Source organism: Xenopus tropicalis, chromosome 8 (assembly GCF_000004195.4).
Source record: "Xenopus tropicalis strain Nigerian chromosome 8, UCB_Xtro_10.0, whole genome shotgun sequence".
In the NCBI taxonomy this organism is placed as follows: Eukaryota; Metazoa; Chordata; class Amphibia; order Anura; family Pipidae; genus Xenopus; species Xenopus tropicalis.
This window is the reverse complement of record NC_030684.2, coordinates 11,816,391-11,838,692: the sequence shown is the minus strand read 5'-3', so window position 1 is coordinate 11,838,692 and position 22,302 is coordinate 11,816,391. Positions and strand designations below refer to the sequence as shown.

General features: G+C 48.8%; 1 protein-coding gene across 2 annotated transcripts in view; it reads left to right on the top strand.

The window, feature by feature from the left end:
• The window catches only part of ntng2 (netrin G2), an 87,933-nt gene that overhangs the window by 56,951 nt on the left and 8,680 nt on the right, over window positions 1-22,302 (top strand). The window contains exons 4-8 of one of the 2 annotated variants that reach the window (XM_004916668.4): window positions 7,288-7,460; window positions 10,340-10,366; window positions 13,039-13,104; window positions 16,536-16,601; window positions 22,112-22,177. In XM_004916668.4, the coding sequence (XP_004916725.1) occupies window positions 7,288-7,460; window positions 10,340-10,366; window positions 13,039-13,104; window positions 16,536-16,601; window positions 22,112-22,177 (398 nt within the window). The remainder of the gene's footprint in view (window positions 1-7,287; window positions 7,461-10,339; window positions 10,367-13,038; window positions 13,105-16,535; window positions 16,602-22,111; window positions 22,178-22,302) is intronic. The other variant, XM_002936176.5, reaches the window with a different exon arrangement.

Genomic DNA, 22,302 nt, shown 5'->3' with positions numbered 1-22,302 from the left:
CTCCATCTTGCCCTACTGTCTCCATCTTGTCCTACTGTCTCCATCTTGCCCTACTGTCTCCATCTTTACCTGCTTTCTCCATCTTGCCCTACTGTCTCCATCTTGTCCTACTGTCTCCATCTTTTCCTGCTGTCTCCATCTTGCCCTACTGTCTCCATCTTGCCCTATTGTCTCCATCTTGCCCTCTGATGTTTATGGGCCCCCTTATATAATTTGTAGGTAGGGGGCCAAATTGTATGTGGGCTGGTCAGGTATCAGGTTTTTTAGGGCCAGAAAAGTCTCTTCCAATTAGGGATGCACTGAATCCACTTTTTTTTTTGATTTGGCCGAACCCTGAATCCTTAGTGAGAAATTCGGGCGAATCCGAACCCTAAGTTGCATACACAAAGTAGGCTACGGAAGGGTTACATGCGTGCACGGTGAAAAAATTTCAACTCCAGTGTTTACATCACAAAAAAAGTCATTTGATTTTAAAGATTCGGGTTCGATTCCGCTGAATCCAAATCCTGCTGAAAAAGGCCGAATCTTGGCCGAATCCTGGATTGAATCCTGAATTCGGTACATCCCTAGTTCCAATAGGATTGTGGGGGGCCAGACTTGGCCAAGACTCTATATGGGGTCCTCTGCTCCCTTATGTTGCCCCTGTATGGGCCCCGCATATAACTTGTAGGTAGGGGGCTACATTGGATGTGGGCTGGTCAGGTAGCAGGTATAATGTATGTGGGCAGGTAGCAGGTATAATGGGGCCAGAAAAGTCAGTTCCCATAGGATTGTGGGGGCCAGACCTGCTCTGGTCTCTAACTTGGGGTCCTCAGCTCATTGTGGCAATATTAGATAAACAGATGCAGATATATTAGATGTTTGATGCTCCTTTAATGGCTGCAGCACCCTTTACTATGGCCGGTACCGAGGCGCCAGGTGGAGAGGTTGGCACATTGCCAGGGCGCCCATTTCAATCACTAGGGGGCACGGGCTGCAGGAATTCATTTGTCTACACGTAACGTTCCATTAAAATCAATAATCTCTTCAGGTGGATAATGAGCCCCCCTCGCCCACCCCCCTCGCCGTCCCTGCGGACTCATCTGTCTCCCTGCTCCATTTGCCACAGTCATGACTGTTCCTCTCCTTCCTGCCTCGCTCTGTCACCGGCAGCCTAATAGGGTCTAATTGAAGTTAATCAGGCGTGGGGGGCTGATATTCCGATGGAGTCACTTAAACACAATTTGATTCGACGGAAGGGAATCAGTTCCTGAGTAATTACCGGCCGCTCTGCCTCCATATGTGACAAGAAGGGGGCGCCTGGGGAAAACCGTGCCTGCCCGCGCTACTGCCATTTATACACACCGAGCTGGCAGTCAGCTTACTGCTGGGTGTATGGGCCTGGCCATCGGCCAACCAGCCTTTAGGGGGCGCCACTGGAGAAAATGTTTATTGCAGTTTTATTGATCAAATCCAATTACCTTGCAGTGTAAGTTCAGTTGGCCTGGGACATACACATAGAGATAGAGCTTTGCCCGACTTGGCCACCTACATGCTGGAAACATAAAATCCCTGCAAATGACTCTAATTGCCCCAGGCTCCCAGATACCCCTTGTGCAAGTTCAGGATACATAGGAGCCTGAGACAAGATGGCGGCAGCCCATTCTGGATGAAGGGACCCCGGGTCGGTGCATTCTCTTCTGACTGACCCCTCGCTCTTCTCAGCATTTTCTATTGTGTACACATGGCCACTGGCAGTCTGATGGTACCATATTGCTATATTAAGGCGGCAGATTTAGCTGTCAGTTTGGGTCCATCAGACTGATTCGGCTGCCTGTGTTTGGGCACCCCCAACGGGGCCTACCTGACTGACATCCCGGCTAAAATTGGGCAGATCTCAATTGGGTCAGATTGGGCCCACATTGGCTTGTTGTTCTCAGTCCAACGGCTCATATACCCTCCGTTTTAATTTGATCATTTGGCGCTCAATTATACCCAGCTATACCCAGTTATACCCCGCTATACCCAGCTATACCCAGTTATACCCAGCTATACACAGCTATACACAGCTATACTCAATTATACCCAGCTATACTCAATTATACCCAGCTATACCCAGCTATACTTAATTATACCCATCTATACACAGCTATACCCATCTATACTCAATTATACCCATCTATACTCAATTATACCCAGCTATACACAGCTATACCCAGTTATACCCAGTTATACTCAGTTATACCCAGCTATACCCAGCTATACCCAGTTATACCCAGTTATACTCAGTTATACCCAGCTATACCCAGTTATACCCAGTTATACTCAGTTATACCCAGCTATACCCAGTTATACTCAGTTATACCCAGCTATACCCAGTTATACCCAGTTATACCCAGCTATACCCAGTTATACCCAGCTATACCCAGCTATACCCAGCTATACCCAGCTATACCCAGTTATACCCAGCTATACCCAGCTATACCCAGCTATACCCATTATACCCAGCTATACCCAGTTATATACCCAGCTATACCCTATACCCAGCTATACCCAGCTATACCCAGTTATACCCAGCTATACCCAGTTATACCCAGCTATACCCAGTTTATACCCAGTTATACCCAGTTATACCCAGCTATACCCAGCTATACCCAGTTATACCCAGCTATACACAGCTATACCCAGTTATACCCAGCTATACCCAGTTATACCCAGCTATACCCAGCTGTACCCAGCTGTACCCAGCTATACCCACCTTATACCCAGCTATACCCCAGCTATACCCAGTTATACCCAGCTATACTCAGTCTATTACCCAGCTATACCCAGTTATATCCCAGCTTATACCCAGCTATACCCAGTTATACCCAGCTATACCCAGTTATATCCCAGTTATACCAGCTATACCCAGTATACCCAGTTATACCCAGCTTACCAGTTACCCAGTTATACCCAGCTTATACCCAGTTATACCACTATACCAGTTATACCCAGCTATACCCAGTTATACTCATCTATACCCAGCTATCCCAGTATACCCAGTTATACCCAGCTATACCCAGCTGTACCCAGCTGTACCCAGCTATACCCACCTATACCCAGTTATACCCAGCTATACCCAGTTATACCCAGCTATACCCAGTTATACCCAGCTATACCCAGTTATACCCAGCTATACCCAGTTATACCCAGCTATACCCAGCTATACCCAGCTGTACCCAGCTATACCCAGTTATACCCAGCTATACCCAGTTATACCCAGCTATACCCAGTTATACCCAGCTATACCCAGTTATACCCACCTATACCCAGTTATACCCAGCTATACCCAGTTATACCCAGCTATACCCAGCTATACCCAGCTATACCCAGCTATACCCAGTTATACCCAGCTGTACCCAGCTATACCCAGTTATACCCACCTATACCCAGTTATACCCAGTTATACCCAGCTATACCCAGTTATACTCAGCTATACCCAGTTATACCCAGCTATACCCAGCTATACCCAGTTATACCCAGCTATACCCAGCTATACCCAGTTATACCCAGTTATACCCAGCTATACCCAGTTATACCCAGCTATACCCAGCTATACCCAGTTATACCCAGCTATACCCAGCTATACCCAGCTATACCCAGGCCACACATAGGACATCCCTGGCCGTTCGGTTGCAGAACTTGTTAACATTACTGAGCCATTAATAAAGCCGCGCTGCAGAATGCAGTGACCTTGTTTTCTATTCATATATGCAGATAAAGCATTGAGTCGAGGGCGGCTGGAGAATACTGAATATCTTTAATCCCCCGTTCCACTTAACTTTATTTTTTATTTTTTTTTTCCCAACAATAACCTTTTCCTCTGATTAAAGTAGCAAGTGAGCGAGTCGGCAGGCCGTGGCCACTAAATAATTCATCCCTTCAGCGCTTGGCTGTGTAGCCCGGCCGGGGATGCAGAGCTCAATGGCACACAGACAGGGCCGGAGTGGAGCTTCCCAACCCATTGCACCCCTTCCATTAGTCACGTGGGGCTTCCCTACCCATTGCACCCCTTCCATTAGTCACGTGGGGCTTCCCAACCCATTGCACCCCTTCCATTAGTCACGTGGGGCTTCCCTACCCATTGCACCCCTTCCATTAGTCACGTGGGGCTTCCCTACCCATTGCACCCCTTCCATTAGTCACGTGGGGCTTCCCAACACATTGCACCCCTTCCATTAGTCACGTGGGGCTTCCCAACCCATTGCGCCCCTTCCATTAGTCACGTGGGGCTTCCCAACCCATTGCACCCCTTCCATTAGTCACGTGGGGCTTCCCAACACATTGCACCCCTTCCATTAGTCACGTGGGGCTTCCCTACCCATTGCACCCCTTCCATTAGTCACGTCGGGCTTCCCAACACATTGCACCCCTTCCATTAGTCACGTGGGGCTTCCCAACCCATTGCGCCCCTTCCATTAGTCACGTGGGGCTTCCCAACCCATTGCACCCCTTCCATTAGTCACGTGGGGCTTCCCAACACATTGCACCCCTTCCATTAGTCACGTGGGGCTTCCCAACCCATTGCACCCCTTCCATTAGTCACGTGGGGCTTCCCAACCCATTGCGCCCCTTCCATTAGTCCCGTGGGGCTTCCCAACCCATTGCGCCCCTTCCATTAGTCACGTGGGGCTTCCCAACCCATTGCGCCCCTTCCATTAGTCCCGTGGAGCTTCCCAACCCATTGCGCCCCTTCCATTAGTCACGTGGGGCTTCCCAACCCATTGCACCCCTTCCATTAGTCACGTGGGGCTTCCCAACCCATTGCACCCCTTCCATTAGTCACGTGGGGCTTCCCAACCCATTGCACCCCTTCCATTAGTCACGTGGGGCTTCCCAACCCATTGCACCCCTTCCATTAGTTACGTGGGGCTTCCCAACCCATTGCACCCCTTCCATTAGTCACGTGGGGCTTCCCAACCCATTGCACCCCTTCCATTAGTCACGTGGGGCTTCCCAACCCATTGCACCCCTTCCATTAGTCACGTGGGGCTTCCCTACCCATAGCACCCCTTCCATTAGTCACGTGGGGCTTCCCAACCCATTGCACCCCTTCCATTAGTCACGTGGGGCTTCCCAACCCATTGCACCCCTTCCATTAGTCACGTGGGGCTTCCCAACCCATTGCGCCCCTTCCATTAGTCCCGTGGGGCTTCCCAACCCATTGCGCCCCTTCCATTAGTCACGTGGGGCTTCCCAACCCATTGCGCCCCTTCCATTAGTCCCGTGGAGCTTCCCTACCCATTGCGCCCCTTCCATTAGTCCCGTGGAGCTTCCCTACCCATTGCGCCCCTTCCATTAGTCACGTGGGGCTTCCCAACCCATTGCACCCCTTCCATTAGTCACGTGGGGCTTCCCAACCCATTGCACCCCTTCCATTAGTCACGTGGGGCTTCCCAACCCATTACACCCCTTCCATTAGTCACGTGGGGCTTCCCAACCCATTGCACCCCTTCCATTAGTTACGTGGGGCTTCCCAACCCATTGCACCCCTTCCATTAGTCACGTGGGGCTTCCCAACCCATTGCACCCCTTCCATTAGTCACGTGGGGCTTCCCTACCCATAGCACCCCTTCCATTAGTCACGTGGGGCTTCCCAACCCATTGCACCCCTTCCATTAGTCCCGTGGGGCTTCCCAACCCATTGCACCCCTTCCATTAGTCACGTGGGGTTCCCTACCCATTGCACCCCTTCCATTAGTCACGTGGGGCTTCCCAACCCATTGCACCCCTTCCATTAGTCACGTGGGGCTTCCCTACCCATTGCACCCCTTCCATTAGTCACGTGGGGCTTCCCAACCCATTTCACCCCTTCCATTAGTCACGTGGGGCTTCCCAACCCATTGCACCCCTTCCATTAGTCACGTGGGGCTTCCCAACCCATTGCACCCCTTCCATTAGTCACGTGGGGCTTCCCAACCCATTGCACCCCTTCCATTAGTCACGTGGGGCTTCCCAACCCATTGCGCCCCTTCCATTAGTCACGTGGGGCTTTTCTGATGTGCCCCTTCTCTTTAACAAGGAATTCTACCCAAAATCTGGCCCTCAGGGCCGGCGGCAGGCCCAGGCGCAATTGTAATACTTCCAACATTTGAAAAATGCAAAGCGGAACAAAAAGAAATGCAGCTTGGTGAATTTTTCTAACCACGCCCACTGGTGTGACCACTCCCATTTTGCAAAATTAGGCAGGTTATTTCAAATTTGAACACATTTCTGGGGGTTTTTGGGGTCTTGTTTTATTCTGGGCTCTGCCAAAACCCTGAGCTGTTAAAATCGGGACTGTCCTGTGAAAATCGGCACAGTTGGGCAGTATGCATTGCACCCCCCCCTTGTAGTTCCGCCATTGTGTTAACGTTATTTGTATGTGTATCAGCATTGGACTGGGCTCCCTTTATTTTATAATGGGTTGTAGCTTTAATAATAAAATATTGTCCTTACCACAGTGTTATGTGCACCCCAACACAGGGCACAAAGTGCAAAAAATAGAGGCTGGGGTGCTAATAACATTTCCTCAGTGTCATACTGGGGGAGATAGTGCCCACCAGAAAACCCTAAGATAAGAATCCACCCCCCAGCTAGGGGCCCCCCTCCCGCAGGCCACCTGAAGCCACTCCCCCTCCATAAAGGTCCCCATACGCGGTAAGATTCGCTCGCATGGTGAGATCCACAAGCGAGCGGATCTTCACCCGAAATCCCCACCTACGGGTGGGCAATATCGGTGAGCGTGTAGGCTAATTCGATCGTTTGGCCTTGGGGCCAATGAGCCGATGCGGTCCCCGATCCGACTTAATCTTTTAACCTGGCCGATCAATATCTGCCCAATTTCAGGCCAGATATCGGTCGGGCAGGCCCCTCGTTTCTGCCACTACACGGGCCGATCAGCTGCCGAATTGGTCTAAGGGACCCATATCGGCAGCTCCAATCGGCCCATGTATGGGGACCTTAAGGAGTATTACATACATGGACATACCCATCAGCCCATGAAAATAAACTCGGCAGATATAAAGCACAACTGTCAGCTGGCTGGCTATGGATGTGTAGCTCTGTAATTGGTAACAGCCTGGGGGCCCAGAGCTAGACATTTGCCTAACACTCATTAGATAAAATTACCCTCTTCGCTGTCAGCCGTAGAATATTCCTTCATGCCGATGGACTTCTATGTTAATGTATCACTGCCTTGCTCTCTCTCCAGCCTCCCAAAGCTGCTTCTCTCATTGATGCTGAGATGTCTCTCTGCCGTTCCTCATGTCTCGCTGTCTCTTGCAGGTGTAAGTGCAACCTTCATGCCAACGCGTGCAACTTCCGCGATGGAGCCTTGCAGTGCGAGTGCGAACACAATACCACGGGGCAAGACTGCGGGAGATGTAAAAAGAACTTCCGGAGCAAGTCTTGGCGTTCTGGTTCCTATACCCCGACACCCAATGGATCACCAAATGCATGTAGGTGGCTATGAATGTAAGCGAGGCAAGAACTGTGGTAGAAACCTGGGTACAATGCTGGCAAACCAAAAGGCAAACTGGCACATCTATGCCAGGGGTCCATAAGCTTTTATAGCTTTGAGCAACATTCAAATGGAAAAAGTGTTGGGGAGCAACACAAATAAGGTGCCAAATAAGAGCTATGATTGGCTGCCAGTCCTATGTGGACTGGCAGCCTATAGAAGGCTCTGTTTGGGAGAAGACTTGGTATTTATGCAACCAAAACTTGCCCCCAAGCCAGGAATTCAAAGATAAGCAGCTACTGTGAGGCCACTGGGAGCAACATCCAAGGGGTTGGGGATCAACATGGTTGCCCCTGAGCCACTGGTTGGGGATCAGTGATCTATGCCATATAAATAAGGGGCAGTTCCCCTGGAACTATAGCAGGGTGACTGTTACCCCAATGTTTCTATATATCTGTAACCTTGTTATGAGCTAAGGGGGCCCAGCCTGAAGGCCAGTTAGGGGGAGATTTGGGGTGAGTGCTTATTTGTGCCCTGGGTACCCCTGGAACTATAGCAGGGTGACTGTTACCCCAATGTTTCTATATATCTGTAACCTTGTTATGGGCTAAGGGGGCCCAGCCTGAAGGCCAGTTAGGGGGAGATTTGGGGTGAGTGCTTATTTGTGCCCTGGGTACCCCTGGAACTATAGCGGGGTGACTGTTACCCCAATGTTTCTATATATCTGTAACCTTGTTATGGGCTAAGGGGGCCCAGCCTGAAGGCCAGTTAGGGGGAGATTTGGGGTGAGTGCTTAATCGTGCCCTGGGTACCCCTGGAACTATAGCGGGGTGACTGTTACCCCAATGTTTCTATATATCTGTAACCTTGTTATGGGCTAAGGGGGCCCAGCCTGAAGGCCAGTTAGGGGGGATTTGGGGTGAGTGCTTATTTGTGCCCTGGGTACCCCTGGAACTATAGCAGGGTGACTGTTACCCCAATGTTTCTATATATCTGTAACCTTGTTATGGGCTAAGGGGGCCCAGCCTGAAGGCCAGTTAGGGGGGATTTGGGGTGAGTGCTTATTTGTGCCCTGGGTACCCCTGGAACTATAGCAGGGTGACTGTTACCCCAATGTTTCTATATATCTGTAACCTTGTTATGGGCTAAGGGGGCCCAGCCTGAAGGCCAGTTAGGGGGGGATTGGGGTGAGTGCTTATTTGTGCCCTGGGTACCCCTGAAACTATAGCGGGGTGACTGTTACCCCAATGTTTCTATATATCTGTAACCTTGTTATGGGCTAAGGGGGCCCAGCCTGAAGGCCAGTTAGGGGGGATTTGGGGTGAGTGCTTATTTGTGCCGTGGGTACCCCTGGAACTATAGCAGGGTGACTGTTACCCCAATGTTTCTATATATCTGTAACCTTGTTATGGGCTAAGGGGGCCCAGCCTGAAGGCCAGTTAGGGGGGGATTTGGGGTGAGTGCTTATTTGTGCCCTGGGTACCCCTGGAACTATAGCGGGGTGACTGTTACCCCAATGTTTCTATATATCTGTAACCTTGTTATGGGCTAAGGGGGCCCAGCCTGAAGGCCAGTTAGGGGGGGATTTGGGGTGCGTGCTTATTTGTCAGTGCATATTGGGCCGGCAGAGTTTGGTTAGCCAGAGGGCACGCAGGCGTTGCCACTTTAAACATTCCGAAGGCGCAGATCCAGAGATTGATTTTCCAGCTTGCATGCTGTCATCGCTTTCCAAATCAATCGGTGTTCCTTTTTTTTATCTCCCCCTTCCTTCCTCTCTTTAAACATCTGCACTTTTAAATTGATCAAAGAGAGAGCGGAATCGTTCAGAGGACTTGTGACTAGAGTGTCACCGGGAAGAGAGGATTTTCAAAGAGAGAAGGCTTGTCAGATTGAGCCAGCAGCCTGTATCCCTTCAAAGGGCCCGACAAAGACACGCAGAGCTTAAACTGAGATCCTTGTTCTCTCTATTTTTCCTGCGCTCTGCACTCTGTTTCCTCTGCCCTTCAGCAGCCGAGCATTAACTCTCAGGCTTCCTTCCATCAAGCAAAAGGCGCTCTTTTGTTAGCAGAACTGGCTTTCAGAGACCAATGCTTGTTCCAACTCAGTGCCCATAATGACTATCAGTGCCAGCCCAACTGCCTGCCAGTCACAGGAGCTGAGTCGGAGTTGGAGAAACTCTGTGCACCGGTATTTAGAGTAATGTAGGACTTTAAAGAAGAAGAAGAAGGCCGACAATATGTCCGCCCCCATATCTGTTGGTATAAATACAAATATACAGACAGGGAAGGGGCTACCCAGTTAACCATACTTAAGATCCCCATACACGGGCCGATTGTAACTGCCGATATCGGTCCCTTGGAACGATTCGACAGCTTATCGGGGGCGCAAACGACGGCCATACCCAACCGATATCTGGCCTGAAAATGGGCAGATATCGATCGGCCAGGTTAGAAAATTCAGTCAGATCGGGGACCGCATCGGCTCATTGATGAGGTCCCCAAACTGACTGCCCCATTGCCGGCAATATAATTCGATCAAATTAGCCTACACGCTCCCCGGATATCGGGTGAAGATCCGCTCGCTTGGTGACCTCGCCAGGGAGCAAATCTTAACGTGTATGGGCACCTTAAGATGTTGAGGTGGGAGAACATTGGAAGTTAAACCGTACATGTTTATAAAGTTGCCTTTCCCTATTGCTTATTGTCCAGCCTGGTTTCCTTCCTCCTCTCTCCAGTCCTTCGCAGTCAAAGTCAGATACCCTTGGGCTTTTAACAGCTTGCTGGCACACGTCTCTCCCCAGATGCCCCCTTTGTTCTGTTAGAGAACCCAGCTAGTTGGAGAGTAACCCCCAGCTAATTACTTAATTTTCCCTTACAGGTGCAGCGGCTGGTACCGCCTTTGGCAGTGAGTAGATTCCTTCATTTCCTTGTGTGTTGTCCTCCTTTCCACCGCCATTCCACCACATCGCTCCATCCTCTGCCCATGCTGCTTGCCTTTACTTTCACTGCTATCTTTTTTTTCCACGACTCCAACTATCTTTGTGTTGCCAACAGAATTAGTGGTTCCTCTCACCATTGGGAACATGGGCCTGACCTACTCAAGTTTGGGCCTACTCAAGTTTGGGCCTACTCAAGTTTGGGCTACTCAAGTTTGGTTACACAGTGTAGTGAGGGCATCAAACCCATGAATCTTCAAGCAGGGATCCAATCATTTTATGAGTTGATGTGGGTATTTCTACCTTCTGGGTTATCCTTGAGAACCATTAGTATTCATGTGTAACCCTTTCACTAGAGACAAGACAGATCTGTAGCATCTAATGTTTTCTAAGTGTAGGAGATAGCTTAAACCTAACTGCCTGGTTAGTTGCTATGGGGTACTAGACTGTGGAAGTCCAGCAACCAATCAAATGTTTGTTTTTGTTAATCTAACTGCAGTAGATAGCTTAAACCTAACTGGTTGGTTGCCATGGGTTACTAGACTGTGGAAGTCCAGCAACCAACCAAATGTTTGTTTTGTTTGTTTATCTAACTGCAGTAGATAGCTTCAGGGTTGGACTGGGGGGTCCTGCAGGTGCCTGCGACGCCCCCCCTCCCTGCAGGGGCCCCCTAACCCACATTGCAGGGCCCCCCACCTGACATCCTCCCCCGAGCGTGTAAATTTAACGCGTCAGGGGAGGAGCGGTCCGGCAGGAGGAGCCTGGGTCGGTGTCCTGGTGGCCCAGTCCGACCCTGGATAGCTTAAACCTAACTGGTTGGTTGCTATGGGTTACTAGACTGTGGAAGTCCAGCAACCAATCAAATCTTTGTTTTTGTTAATCTAAAGGCTACCTACTGATTGGTGGCATAGTCCTAGCCTGGTGTATGGTACAATGAACGCTACTTAAGCTAAATAATACAACTATGTTACAACTGGATATGTCGGTGACACTCATCTTTCAATAGAACTCAGTACCATACGGACCTGCACACTTTGTCCTGTCTTGTGTCTCATTAGTATCTGAGAAACCACGAGCAGAGACCACGGCCAGGCCCGTCCCAACATCCGATTCACTCACCTTCCCCGAGACACTTATTTCCACCTCTCCGCAAGGTTGGTCACCAACGCTTTCAATCCCAGCAGCCCCCCCCCCCCCACAGTCATTAATGCATAGGTAGTTCCCATAGTAGAACCAGCGTATATACAGCTGACCTAGTTATTCCATTGTGCATTCTAGATGCTTATAAATAATTACTGCCTTCTTATTATTGGCATGGAGTTACTATAGGCTTGTGTTGTTGTATCAAACGGCCTAATCTTTGTGTGACCACTGGTAAGAATGGACCAAAAAGAACTATAGGGAAATATGTACCCCCCTATTGTATAATATAAGGATATTAGAAGTTATTGAGATGAATATACAAAGCTTTATATAAGCCAAGTGTTTTTATACTGGTCATGGATCACTTGGGGACCTTTAATATGCTGATATATTAAAGTAGAACGTACATTATAATATACAAGTCATGTGACACAAGTGACATCACTAGGGAGAGATGATGTCACTAAGATCTAAGAAGAGATATTTTTCAATCCAAGATGTGTTTCAGGTGTACTGCTATATCATGTGAGATATTTAAAGAGAACAATATATAAGTGGGTGGAGCCTGTGGCACTAGGCTTGGTTGATATCAATCATCATCACCGCTTCCTGCTCTGCTGCTGTGCGTTCCACTGTGAAACACACGGCCATTTTTAATTTTTAACAGGGAAGTAAGTAGCAGAGCAGGAGCAAGGAGCTCCGGTGGTTGGGTGGTGGGTCTAGTCAGTGGACTATCTACTCAGTGATATCAATCACCATCACCGCTTCCTGCTCTGCTGCTGTGCGTTCCACTGTGAAACACACGGCCATCTTTAATTTTCAACAGCGAAGTAAGTAGCAGAGCAGAGCAGGAGCAAGGAGCTCCGGTGGTTGGGTGGTGGGTCTAGTCAGTGGACTATCTACTCAGTGATATCAATCATCATCACCACTTCCTGCTTTGCTGCTGTGCATTCCACTCTGAAACGCACGGCCATCTTTTTTTTAACAGCAAAGTAAGTAGCAGAGCAGGCGCAAGGAGCTCCGGTGGTGGGCCCCTTGGTGGTTGGGTGCTGGGTCTAGTCAGTGCACCTCAGTGATATCAATCACCATATCAATATCAATCAGTCAACTCAGTGATATCAATCACCATCACCGCTTCCTGCTCTGCTGCTGTGTGTTCCACTGTGAAACACACGGCCATCTTTAATTTTTAACAGGGAAGTAAGTAGCAGACCAGGAGCAAGGAGCTCCAGTGGTTGGGTGGTTGGATGGTGGGCCCCTTGGTGGCTGGGTGGTGAGTCTAGTGAATGGATTATCTACTCAGTGGAGCATTTATTGTAGAGCAGTGAATCTTTACGTTAAAGATCCACGATTAGGCCCCTGTGCTGTTTAGGGAGGGTCTCCATGATCCACTGTAGTAAAGTAACTCTTATGGAAACTGCATGGCTCCTTTAATATGGTTTATTCTCCTCTACCACCTTCCTCTAATGTCTGTTTTATTTAATTGCCTTGTCATTAGCAGTGGATCCCATACTTGAAAGGACAGATCTGCCTATTATTCCCGAGTACACGGAAAATAAAAGAGGTACATTACAACATAGATCGTCTAGTGGCCTCCTCCTACTCCTTTACTAGTTATAGTAGTAATAGATGGCAGCTTTCTCTAGCACCTTAATTAGTTTTACCTTCTTATGTAGTCACTTTAGTTTATTAATTATATTCCTTACCATGTACTGTCCCAAGGCATTGAGTAGGTGTCACTTGTTGCTAGGTAGAAATATACTCTATGGAGACGTGAAAGACTTCAACAATGACCCATTTGTAGTAGTAGCTACCAGTATGCTTCTATGATTGTAATTATTGTGATTGTGGGCTTGGTATAGAACAGCTAGACTCTATATATTCAGGGTATATAGGCCTGGTGCCTTGCTACTGTTTATTACTAAAGCATCAGAAAAAGAAATCTCCCTGACTGGGAAAAAATACATTTAGACACCATTTTGATGGGTTGATCCTGTACGGCCAAAACGCAGCTCTCTGGAGTTCGCTCTGCACTTGATGGTTTGAGAGCTGGAAGGCTGGAAGACAGCAATTTAGCAGCAGACAATGCTATCGATTCCATTAATCTATGTTGACTTTCCATCTTTGACTACTGAAGCATCATAGCCTCGCACTGCCTAAATGGAAACTGCCAACAAAAAGCCTTGCTTGTTCCGATTAACCTAAGCTGCGTCCCATTGGGGTTGGTTTTAAAGGGGAAGTAAACACAAAATCAGAATTTTAAAATGAGCGCAGTAGCTGGTTATATAGTAATCATGATGGCCAAACCTTTGGCCCACCAGATGCTGTTGGACTACAGCTCACAGATAGTTCTAGCAAGATATGAAGGGCCACCACTTAATGTCCCCATACACGTTAAGATTTGCTCGGCAAGCGAGCGGATCTTCACCCGATATCCCCACCTACGGGTGGGCGATATCGGGGAGCGTGTAGGCCCTGGGGCCAAACGATCGAATTATATTGGCGGTAATGGGGCAGTCGGTTTGGGGACCGCATCAATGAGCCAATGTGGTCCCCGATCCGATTAAATCTTTTAACCTGCCCGATTGATATCTGGCCAATTTCAGGCCAGATATCGGTCGGGCAGGCCCCTCGTTTCTGCCCCTACATGGGCCAATAAGCTGCTGAATCACTCCAAGGGACCGGTATCGGCAGCTACAATAGTAGCTGCCGATATGGGTCCCTTGGAGTGATTAAGCAGCTAATCAGCCCGTGTATTAGCACTCCCGACGGGCCTGCCCAACCGATATCTGGGCTGAAATCAGGCAGATATCGATCGGGCAGGTTAGAAAAGTCGGATCGGGGACCGCATCGGCTCGTTGATGTGGTCCCCGGACCAACTTTGCCTATACCCAGGGCCAAATGTTCGAATTACCCTGGATTCTCCCGATATTGCCCACCCGTAGTTGGTTAGTGGTTAGTGTTGGGTAGTTAATACTAAACCACAGCTCTCACACCTAACCCAGTTATCCTATGTTAGACATGCAGCCCCATGAAAGCAGCTTCTTTGTTGCGGCCCCTTTACAGGCGGTCTCGCCCCACTCTGAGCATTTTATATCTTGAATGTTAACAGGACCTAAAAAGTCTTTTTTGCCTTGGACCCCCACCAAAACTCAAAGATAGCCCATGGGTAAAGGTGTCCATACACTGGCAGATCCGCTCGTTTGGCGATGTCGCCAAGTGAGCGGATCTTCTCCCGATATCCCCACCTACGGGTGGGTGGTATCAGGAGAATCCAGGCCTTAAAGGTCCCCATACACAGGCCATTAGTAGCTGCCAATATGGGTCCCATGGACAGATTCAGCAGCTAATCGGCCCGTGTATGGGCACTACCGACGGGACTGCCCGACCGATATCTGGCCTGAAATCGGGCAGGTTAGAAAATCTAGTCGGATCGGGGCCGCATTGGCTCGTTGATGCAGTCCCCAGACCGACTTTACCTATACCCATCGTTATAATGCGATCGTTTGGCCCCCGGGCCAAACGATCGAGTTAGCCTGGATTCTCCCGCTATCGCCCACCTGTAGTTGGGGGATATCGGGAGAATATCCGCTCACTTGGCAACATCGCCAAGCGAGCGGATCTGCCAGTGTATGGGGACCTTTACCCATGGGCTATCTTTTAGTTTTGGTGGGGGTCCAAGGCAAAAAAGACTTTGTAGGTCCTATTAACATTCAAGATATAAAAACCAAATATGTTTTAGGCCCTTGTCTACCTAGCCCCTGTTGGGTAGTTAATCTAAATACTAAACCACTAACCCAGTTATCCTATGTTAGACATGCAGCCCCATGAAAGCAGCTTCTCTGTTGCGGCCCCTTTACAGGCGGTCTCGCCCCACTCTGAGCACTTCCCTGCTCGCACAGAAGGTAGGTCCGACTCCATACACTATGTAGCTCTGCCTTTCTCTGCTTACCTTGGCTGGTAGCGGTACGAGCAGCGCTAATGCTAGTTTTGCTTTCATTGCACGGTGTAGGCCAGGAATCTCGGCAAACTCTTATCCCATCAAGCCATTTATCAGGCAGTAGCCAGGGAATCCCATGATGATGCTCGGCACGGAGAGAGTCAGATGTATAAATCTCCCCTTATGCATCCTTGGGAAGAAGGCCAAGCAATATGAAGACATAATTGCCTTCTTTATCACAGCGAGCAGGATTAAGTGAAACTCCATACCCCTCTATATGGGTGGGGGAATCATAACTACAGCTGGCTCGCTCCATTTTAATCCGCTCTTCATCTTAAATTCCCCCATTACACAAGGACTTGCTTGGGCTTCGACAGCTGGCACTGGCCTTCTGATATCTTTATAATTAAAGAGTCGTTATTCAAGGCAGCCTGATAAATACATTCAGCGTATGTGGGATAGGCCGCTGGCTGGGGCTTGTAGTTCAGCAACACACAATAAACCTGGGATATATGCAATCTTCTGTAGGCACTGCCGTAAGAGGGTGAAGACACACAGAGCTACTAGTAGCAGCTACTTGTCACGGCTACTAAAACAGACAATGCTGATCATTTACTGATAATTGTCTCTATGTGTGTTTAGCAGAGGCAATTCTCAGTACTGTCTATGGCAGGGGATTTAGTAGCCGTTAAAAAGTAGCTGCTACTTGTAGCCCAGTGTGTCTTCACCCTAAAGGTCCCATGCACAGGGGTTTCATGGTCAAACCGATAAAGTTGGTCGAACTTTAAAGGACATGTCAACCCCTCAACCCCTATTAAAAGAAAACATGATTCTAATTAATATCAATTAAACAAACAAATAACTCAAAAACCATTGCAAATATGTAACAAGTGTATATTGCAAAGTTGCTTAGAATTGTGTTCTCTTTTATTAGACAATTATACTTTAGGTTGACTTGTCCTTTAACCTCGCTGTGCTTGCTGCTGCAGTAGTCTGAGCAATGATGTCCGATCTCTCTGCTTCTGTCTCACTCACTGAATTGTGTCTGTTTAAAGTTGTCCAGATGTCACTGACCCCTCCGGTGTTGGATCAAAAGCCCAAGTTGCCGGAAAAAATCCAAGGTACGTTTGGCGGCAAAACTCCTTAGTGTAGGCACAGCGGAAACGGTAAAGCCACAGGTGGTTACTATGGGATGTGTGATTGGGTCAGCGCTGGGCTGAATGAGCCATTCTTTCCTGGTAAAGATGGTCATCTCCTTCCAGCCCAACAGCATCTAAACATCTAAAGGTCCCCATACACAGGCCGATTGTAGCTGCCAATATGGGTCCCTTAAGGCCCCCATACGCGGGCCGATAGAAGCTGCCGATATCGGTCCCTTGGAGCGATTCGGCAGCTAATCGGCCTGTGTATGGGCAGAAACGAGCGGGCTGGCCGACCGATATCTGGCCTGAAATTGGCCAGATATCGATCGGCCAGGTTAGAAAATCCAGTCGGATCGGGGGCCGCATCGGCTCGTTGATGCGGTCCCCGAACCGACTGCCCATGGCCGCAAATGTAATCCGATCATTTGGCCCCAGGGCCAAACGAACGGATTATCTTTTTTTAAAGCAGCTTGTTACCCGATATCGCCTACCGTAGATGTATGGGGACCTGTATGGGGACCTTTAGACTGATTCGGTAGCTAATTGGCCCGTGTATGGGCAGAAACGACGGCCATACCCAACCGACATCTGGCCTGAAATTGGCCCAATCTCGATCGTGCAGGTTAAAAAATCTAGTCGGATCGGGGACCGCTTCGGCTCGTTGATGCGGTCCCCAATCCGACTTAGCCTATACCCGTTGTTCTAATTCAATAATTTCGCCCGAGGGCCAAATGACCGAATTAGCCTGGATTCACCCAATATCGCCCACCTGTAGGTGGGAGATATCCGGAGAAGATCCACTCCCCTTGGCAACATCGCCAAGCGAGCGGATCTGAAGGTATATGGCCACCTTAAGGGTGAAGACAGACAGAGCTACTAGTAGCAGCTACTTGTGGTTACTAAAATAGACAATGCCGATCATTTACTGATAACTGTGTGTTTTAGGAGAGGCAATTCTTAGTATTGTCTATGGCAGGGGATTTTCTGGTGTTTAGTAGTGGTGAAAAAGTAGCTCAGTGTGTCTTCACCCTAAACAGCTCTATAGGCAGGCAGTACAAGTCGGCTCTGACTGATTTAACCCTACATTTGCCACTGCAAGGGAATGATTGCTAGCACTTGGCCCAGTCTTTTGCTCTGCTAGTGAGGACTTGGGAGTGTTTAGGTGCTATTACGGTGGCACCCATATATTATAAACATACACAACACAAACACACATGGATTAGGTAAAATATAATAGGTATAAACATTAATTTGAGCCATAAAACTAATTGCACATAATCATTATTTAACCTTCCACTCCAAGTTTTCCCTTTGTGTCCCTTCCCGGCAGTCTGGAGCTGCAGTCAAAGCCCTTTGTGCCCATCTCCCATTCTCTCTCATCACCGATGATCAAATGCTTCCAGCAGACAGAGTTGGGGGCTGTTACCTTGGAAACATGGGCCTAGCAAAATTGCCCTGAGCTACAGCCACCTGTCCAATGGCATTTAGCACCCCCAGGGCTCGCACTAGTCGACACTGACTTGTAACTATCCATCTGTAGAAGCTTGGAAGGAAAAAAAAGGCCTTTCCATATTAAAGTCAAATCATCCCCCAGGCCTTATACTGTGTTAAAGCACTACAGAGAGCAATCTCTTAACCCACGGGCTGTCAGCAGAATACGTGATTGTGGGCCGTAAGTAGAACTTGTATAGCAAATGAGATAAAATAACTTACAGATCTGACGTTGCCTGACGGGGGGCTCAGACCAGTCTGTTTCTATAACCCGACTTGAACTGAGACAACAGGTACAGAATACAGAGCGTTGGGCACATTCTGCCGATCTCAATCACTTTGGCCACTTTCAGTCCCATCCAATGTAGGGTTGTGCTAGGGATGCACCGAATCCAGGATTCAATTTGGGATTTGGACAAATCAGAGCGATTTATAGCAGGATCCGGCCGAATCCGAGAACCTGAACGAACCAAGTTGGCAATTTGCTCTTGCGCCTCCAGGTTTGGATTCGGTTTGCCAATTCGTAGCCAAGAATTAGGGGGTTCGGCTGAAAACCAAAAGCAAGGGTTCTGTGCACCCCTATTTTGTTTAGATTGGGTTCATTGCAGATGGGAGTTGGGGGCTGAACAAGAGCCCAGTGAGGGTAACTTATAGGTGCAGGGACATGTAGGGCTGCCACCCAGCCTGTAGTTCATTGGCCTAGCGTGGAAATCACCTGCTAGGGCTGGTATAACTCTACCAACAATGTAATTGCTGGTAAATTTGTAATTCCCCCTATTTCCTAAATTTCTCCCCCTGTGACACTTACTCTTATGCGCTCTGACCCACTCCCCAGGTCCAAGACCTCCCCACGGAACCCAATGCACAAGTTTTCCGCCCCTGATGCCTATTCCCCACCGCCAACATACCCACCCCCCCATGATTTAACCACCTCCCTCCCTCGACACAGGTCGGTAAGGTTGGGGGGAGAAGGAGGCAAAAAGGAATGGGCTGAACTAAAAGACTCTAATGGCAGCTATAGGGGTGGGACAGTGAGCCTGTAAGGCAAGCAGTGGGTGGCATTAGGGAACAGGGAGTAAGGGGGGGGGGGACGACAGGGAGTCTATAACTCAAGTGGGAGGGGCTGGGAGTATGTGACTCAAGCAGTGGGTGGGATTAAGCACTCTTATGGAAGTTTACAGGGGAAGGGGCTGGGAGTCTATAACTCAAGTGTTAGGGGCTGGAAGTATGTAACTCAAGCAGTGGGTGGGATTAAGCATTCTTATGGAAGATTACAGGGGAAGGGGGCAGGAGTCTATAACTCAAGTGGGAGGGGCTGGAAGTATGTAACTCAAGCAGTGGGTGGGATTAGGCACTCTTATGGAAATTTACAGGGGAAGGGGGCGGGAGTCTATAACTCAAGTGGGAGGGGCTGGGAGTATGTGACTCAAGCAGTGGGTGGGATTAAGCACCCTTATGGAAGCTTACAGGGGAAGGGGCTGGGAGTCTATAACTCAAGTGGGAGGGGCTGGGAGTATGTAACTCAAGCAGTGGGTGGGATTAAGCACTCTTATGGAAGCTTACAGGGGAAGGGGCTGGGAGTCTATAACTCAAGTGTTAGGGGCTGGAAGTATGTAACTCAAGCAGTGGGTGGGATTAAGCACTCTTATGGAAGATTACAGGGGAAGGGGGCGGGAGTCTATAACTCAAGTGGGAGGGGCTGGAAGTATGTAACTCAAGCAGTGGGTGGGATTAAGCACTCTTATGGAAGCTTACAGGGGAAGGGGGCGGGAGTCTATAACTCAAGTAGTGGGAAAGATTAGACCACAACACTTGAACTAATTGACGTATAACACCCAGTGGCACCTTAAATCCAGCAGGGGGTCAGAGTAGAACTCTAATAAGAATTTACAGTGAATGAAGATAAGTTACAAACCCCCGAAGTTCTGCAACAAATTAACAGTTTCCCTTAATATTCTATGAGATTCCAGCTCTCATCTCTCAGCAGTCTAAGGGCTCTGACAGCTTTTTGGGGGGGAAGGGGGGTGGAGACCAACAAATACCAAACTGATAATATGTTTACCCTTGGGATTTACCCAGCGAATATTACCCTGTGCTCTGTGCTCACAATGTCACGGACGCTGACGGGCCTCCTCTCCTTGTCACTAATGGAATTAGTATCAACAAAGCACTGGTGTCAGCAGCAACGATGGAACAGAGCAACAATGTCTCTCCATAAATACAGAAATATCCCCTGGCTGTCACTTGTCCTTCTACCCAGCATACCCCTCACTCCAAAGGGGATATTCAATTACCTTTGTGCATGAACGTGACTTTTAATGCCTTGGTGCTGTCCACCTACTGGCAGTGCCCTTGCCTAGCAGAGCCCTTAGACCAGTGGTTTTCAACCTTCCATACAGTTCCTCTTGTTGTGGTGACCCCCCAGCCATAAAATTATTTCTAAGACCATCGGAAATATGTGTTTTCCGATGGTCTTAGGCGACCCCTGTGAAAGGGTCGTTTGACCCCCAAAAGGGGTCCCGACCCACAGGTTGAGAACTGCTGCCTTAGACTGATTAACCACAGACGTTACCATCAGGATAGAGGCCAATGGGAGTGATCCATACAGTGTTGGACTGGCCCACTAGGATACAGGAAAGCTCCCTGTGGGACCAGGTGTCCATGGGATCTCCTGCTCTTAACCATTTTGCTTATTTCATGATCATTCCCATTTTTATTTGGAAATTAGGAGGATGTAGTTTGAAAATTGGGGGTTTGGTAAAAGGTATTCTGGAGGGCCCTTGGCAGCCCATTGAGGCACTGGATACTACCTAAAGGTGGCCATATACGTACACGTAAAGAGGTCACCAAGCGAGCGGATCTTCTCCCGATATCCCTACCTAAGTGTGGGCGATATTGGGGGAATTTAGGCTAATTCAGTCGTTATAATGACTGGAATAGGCGCAGTCGGTTCGGGGACCGCATCAACAAGCCGATCCGACTGAATTTTTTAACCTGCCAATTGATATCTGGTCAATTTCAGGCCAGATATTGGTTGGGCAGGCCCGTCGTTGTTTCCCATACACGGGCTGATAAGCTGTTGAATCGGTCCAAGCAGGGGCGCTTCTGCCATTAGGCGAGTTGAGAAACTCGCCTCAGGCAGCAGAAGCGCCCCAGTTACCAGGGGAGGCAAAAAGCCGCTCCTGGTAACTTTAAGAGCCAAATTTCCGTTTTTTATACCAGAAATTAGGCTCTTCCAGTGCAGAGAGCGCAATTGCGCTCTCTGCACTAGCGATCTCACCCCACTTACGGGTGGGCGATATTGGGAGAACTCAGGGTAATTCAAACGATGGGGCCAAACGACTGATATAATAACGGGTATAAGCAAAGTTGGTCCAGGGACCACATCAACGAGCCAATGTGGTCCCCAATCCGACTAGATTTTCTAACCTGCCCGATCGAGATCTGCCCGATTTCAGGCCAGATATCGGTCGGGCAGGCCCGTCGGTAGTGCCCATACACGGGCCGATTAGCTGCCGAATTGGTCCAAGGGACCTATATCGGGAGCTACTATTGGCCCGTGTATGGCCACCTTAAGAGATGGTTGTTCCTTTATAGGAGAACAGCCTGTGTTTAGACTGAGTCAATACCATGGCACTTTGATCCAGTTTCCTCTGTATCTAACCATTAGTTTACATATAGAAGCCTGCCTTTACATGATGAATGATACACTTGTTTAGGGAAGGTTAAGTAGGAAAATCAGGTTGCAGATAATTAGCAATGAAAACCCAGCGTCTGTAAGGCAGCTCCGCATCCATGTGATTTATATACAACATGTTCCATTTCATATATAGGTCAGAAAGCTAAGGCCGAAGGCTAGTGTGTATAACTCTACCAACTGCATATGTAATAGGATTTATAGGCTGCCCAGGTGAATGCGGAATGGAAGGCTGTGATGGCAGACAGTGTGCCCTATGGAGGCTCCATGTCTCTGCCTGACGTTCCTCTCTTTGTTATAGCGGCGCCTCCCGTACTCAGGGAATTGGCTGTGACACCAGCTTCAGGCAAGAAGCAGACCAAGACAGGTACTCAGTAGCTGTGGGCACAATGATTCAACCTTCATAGTAATATGAGCTATACCCAATAGCTACCCTAAATGATTATTCTATATATGTATAAAGATACGACTTTCTCTATTATCCCGTAGTTG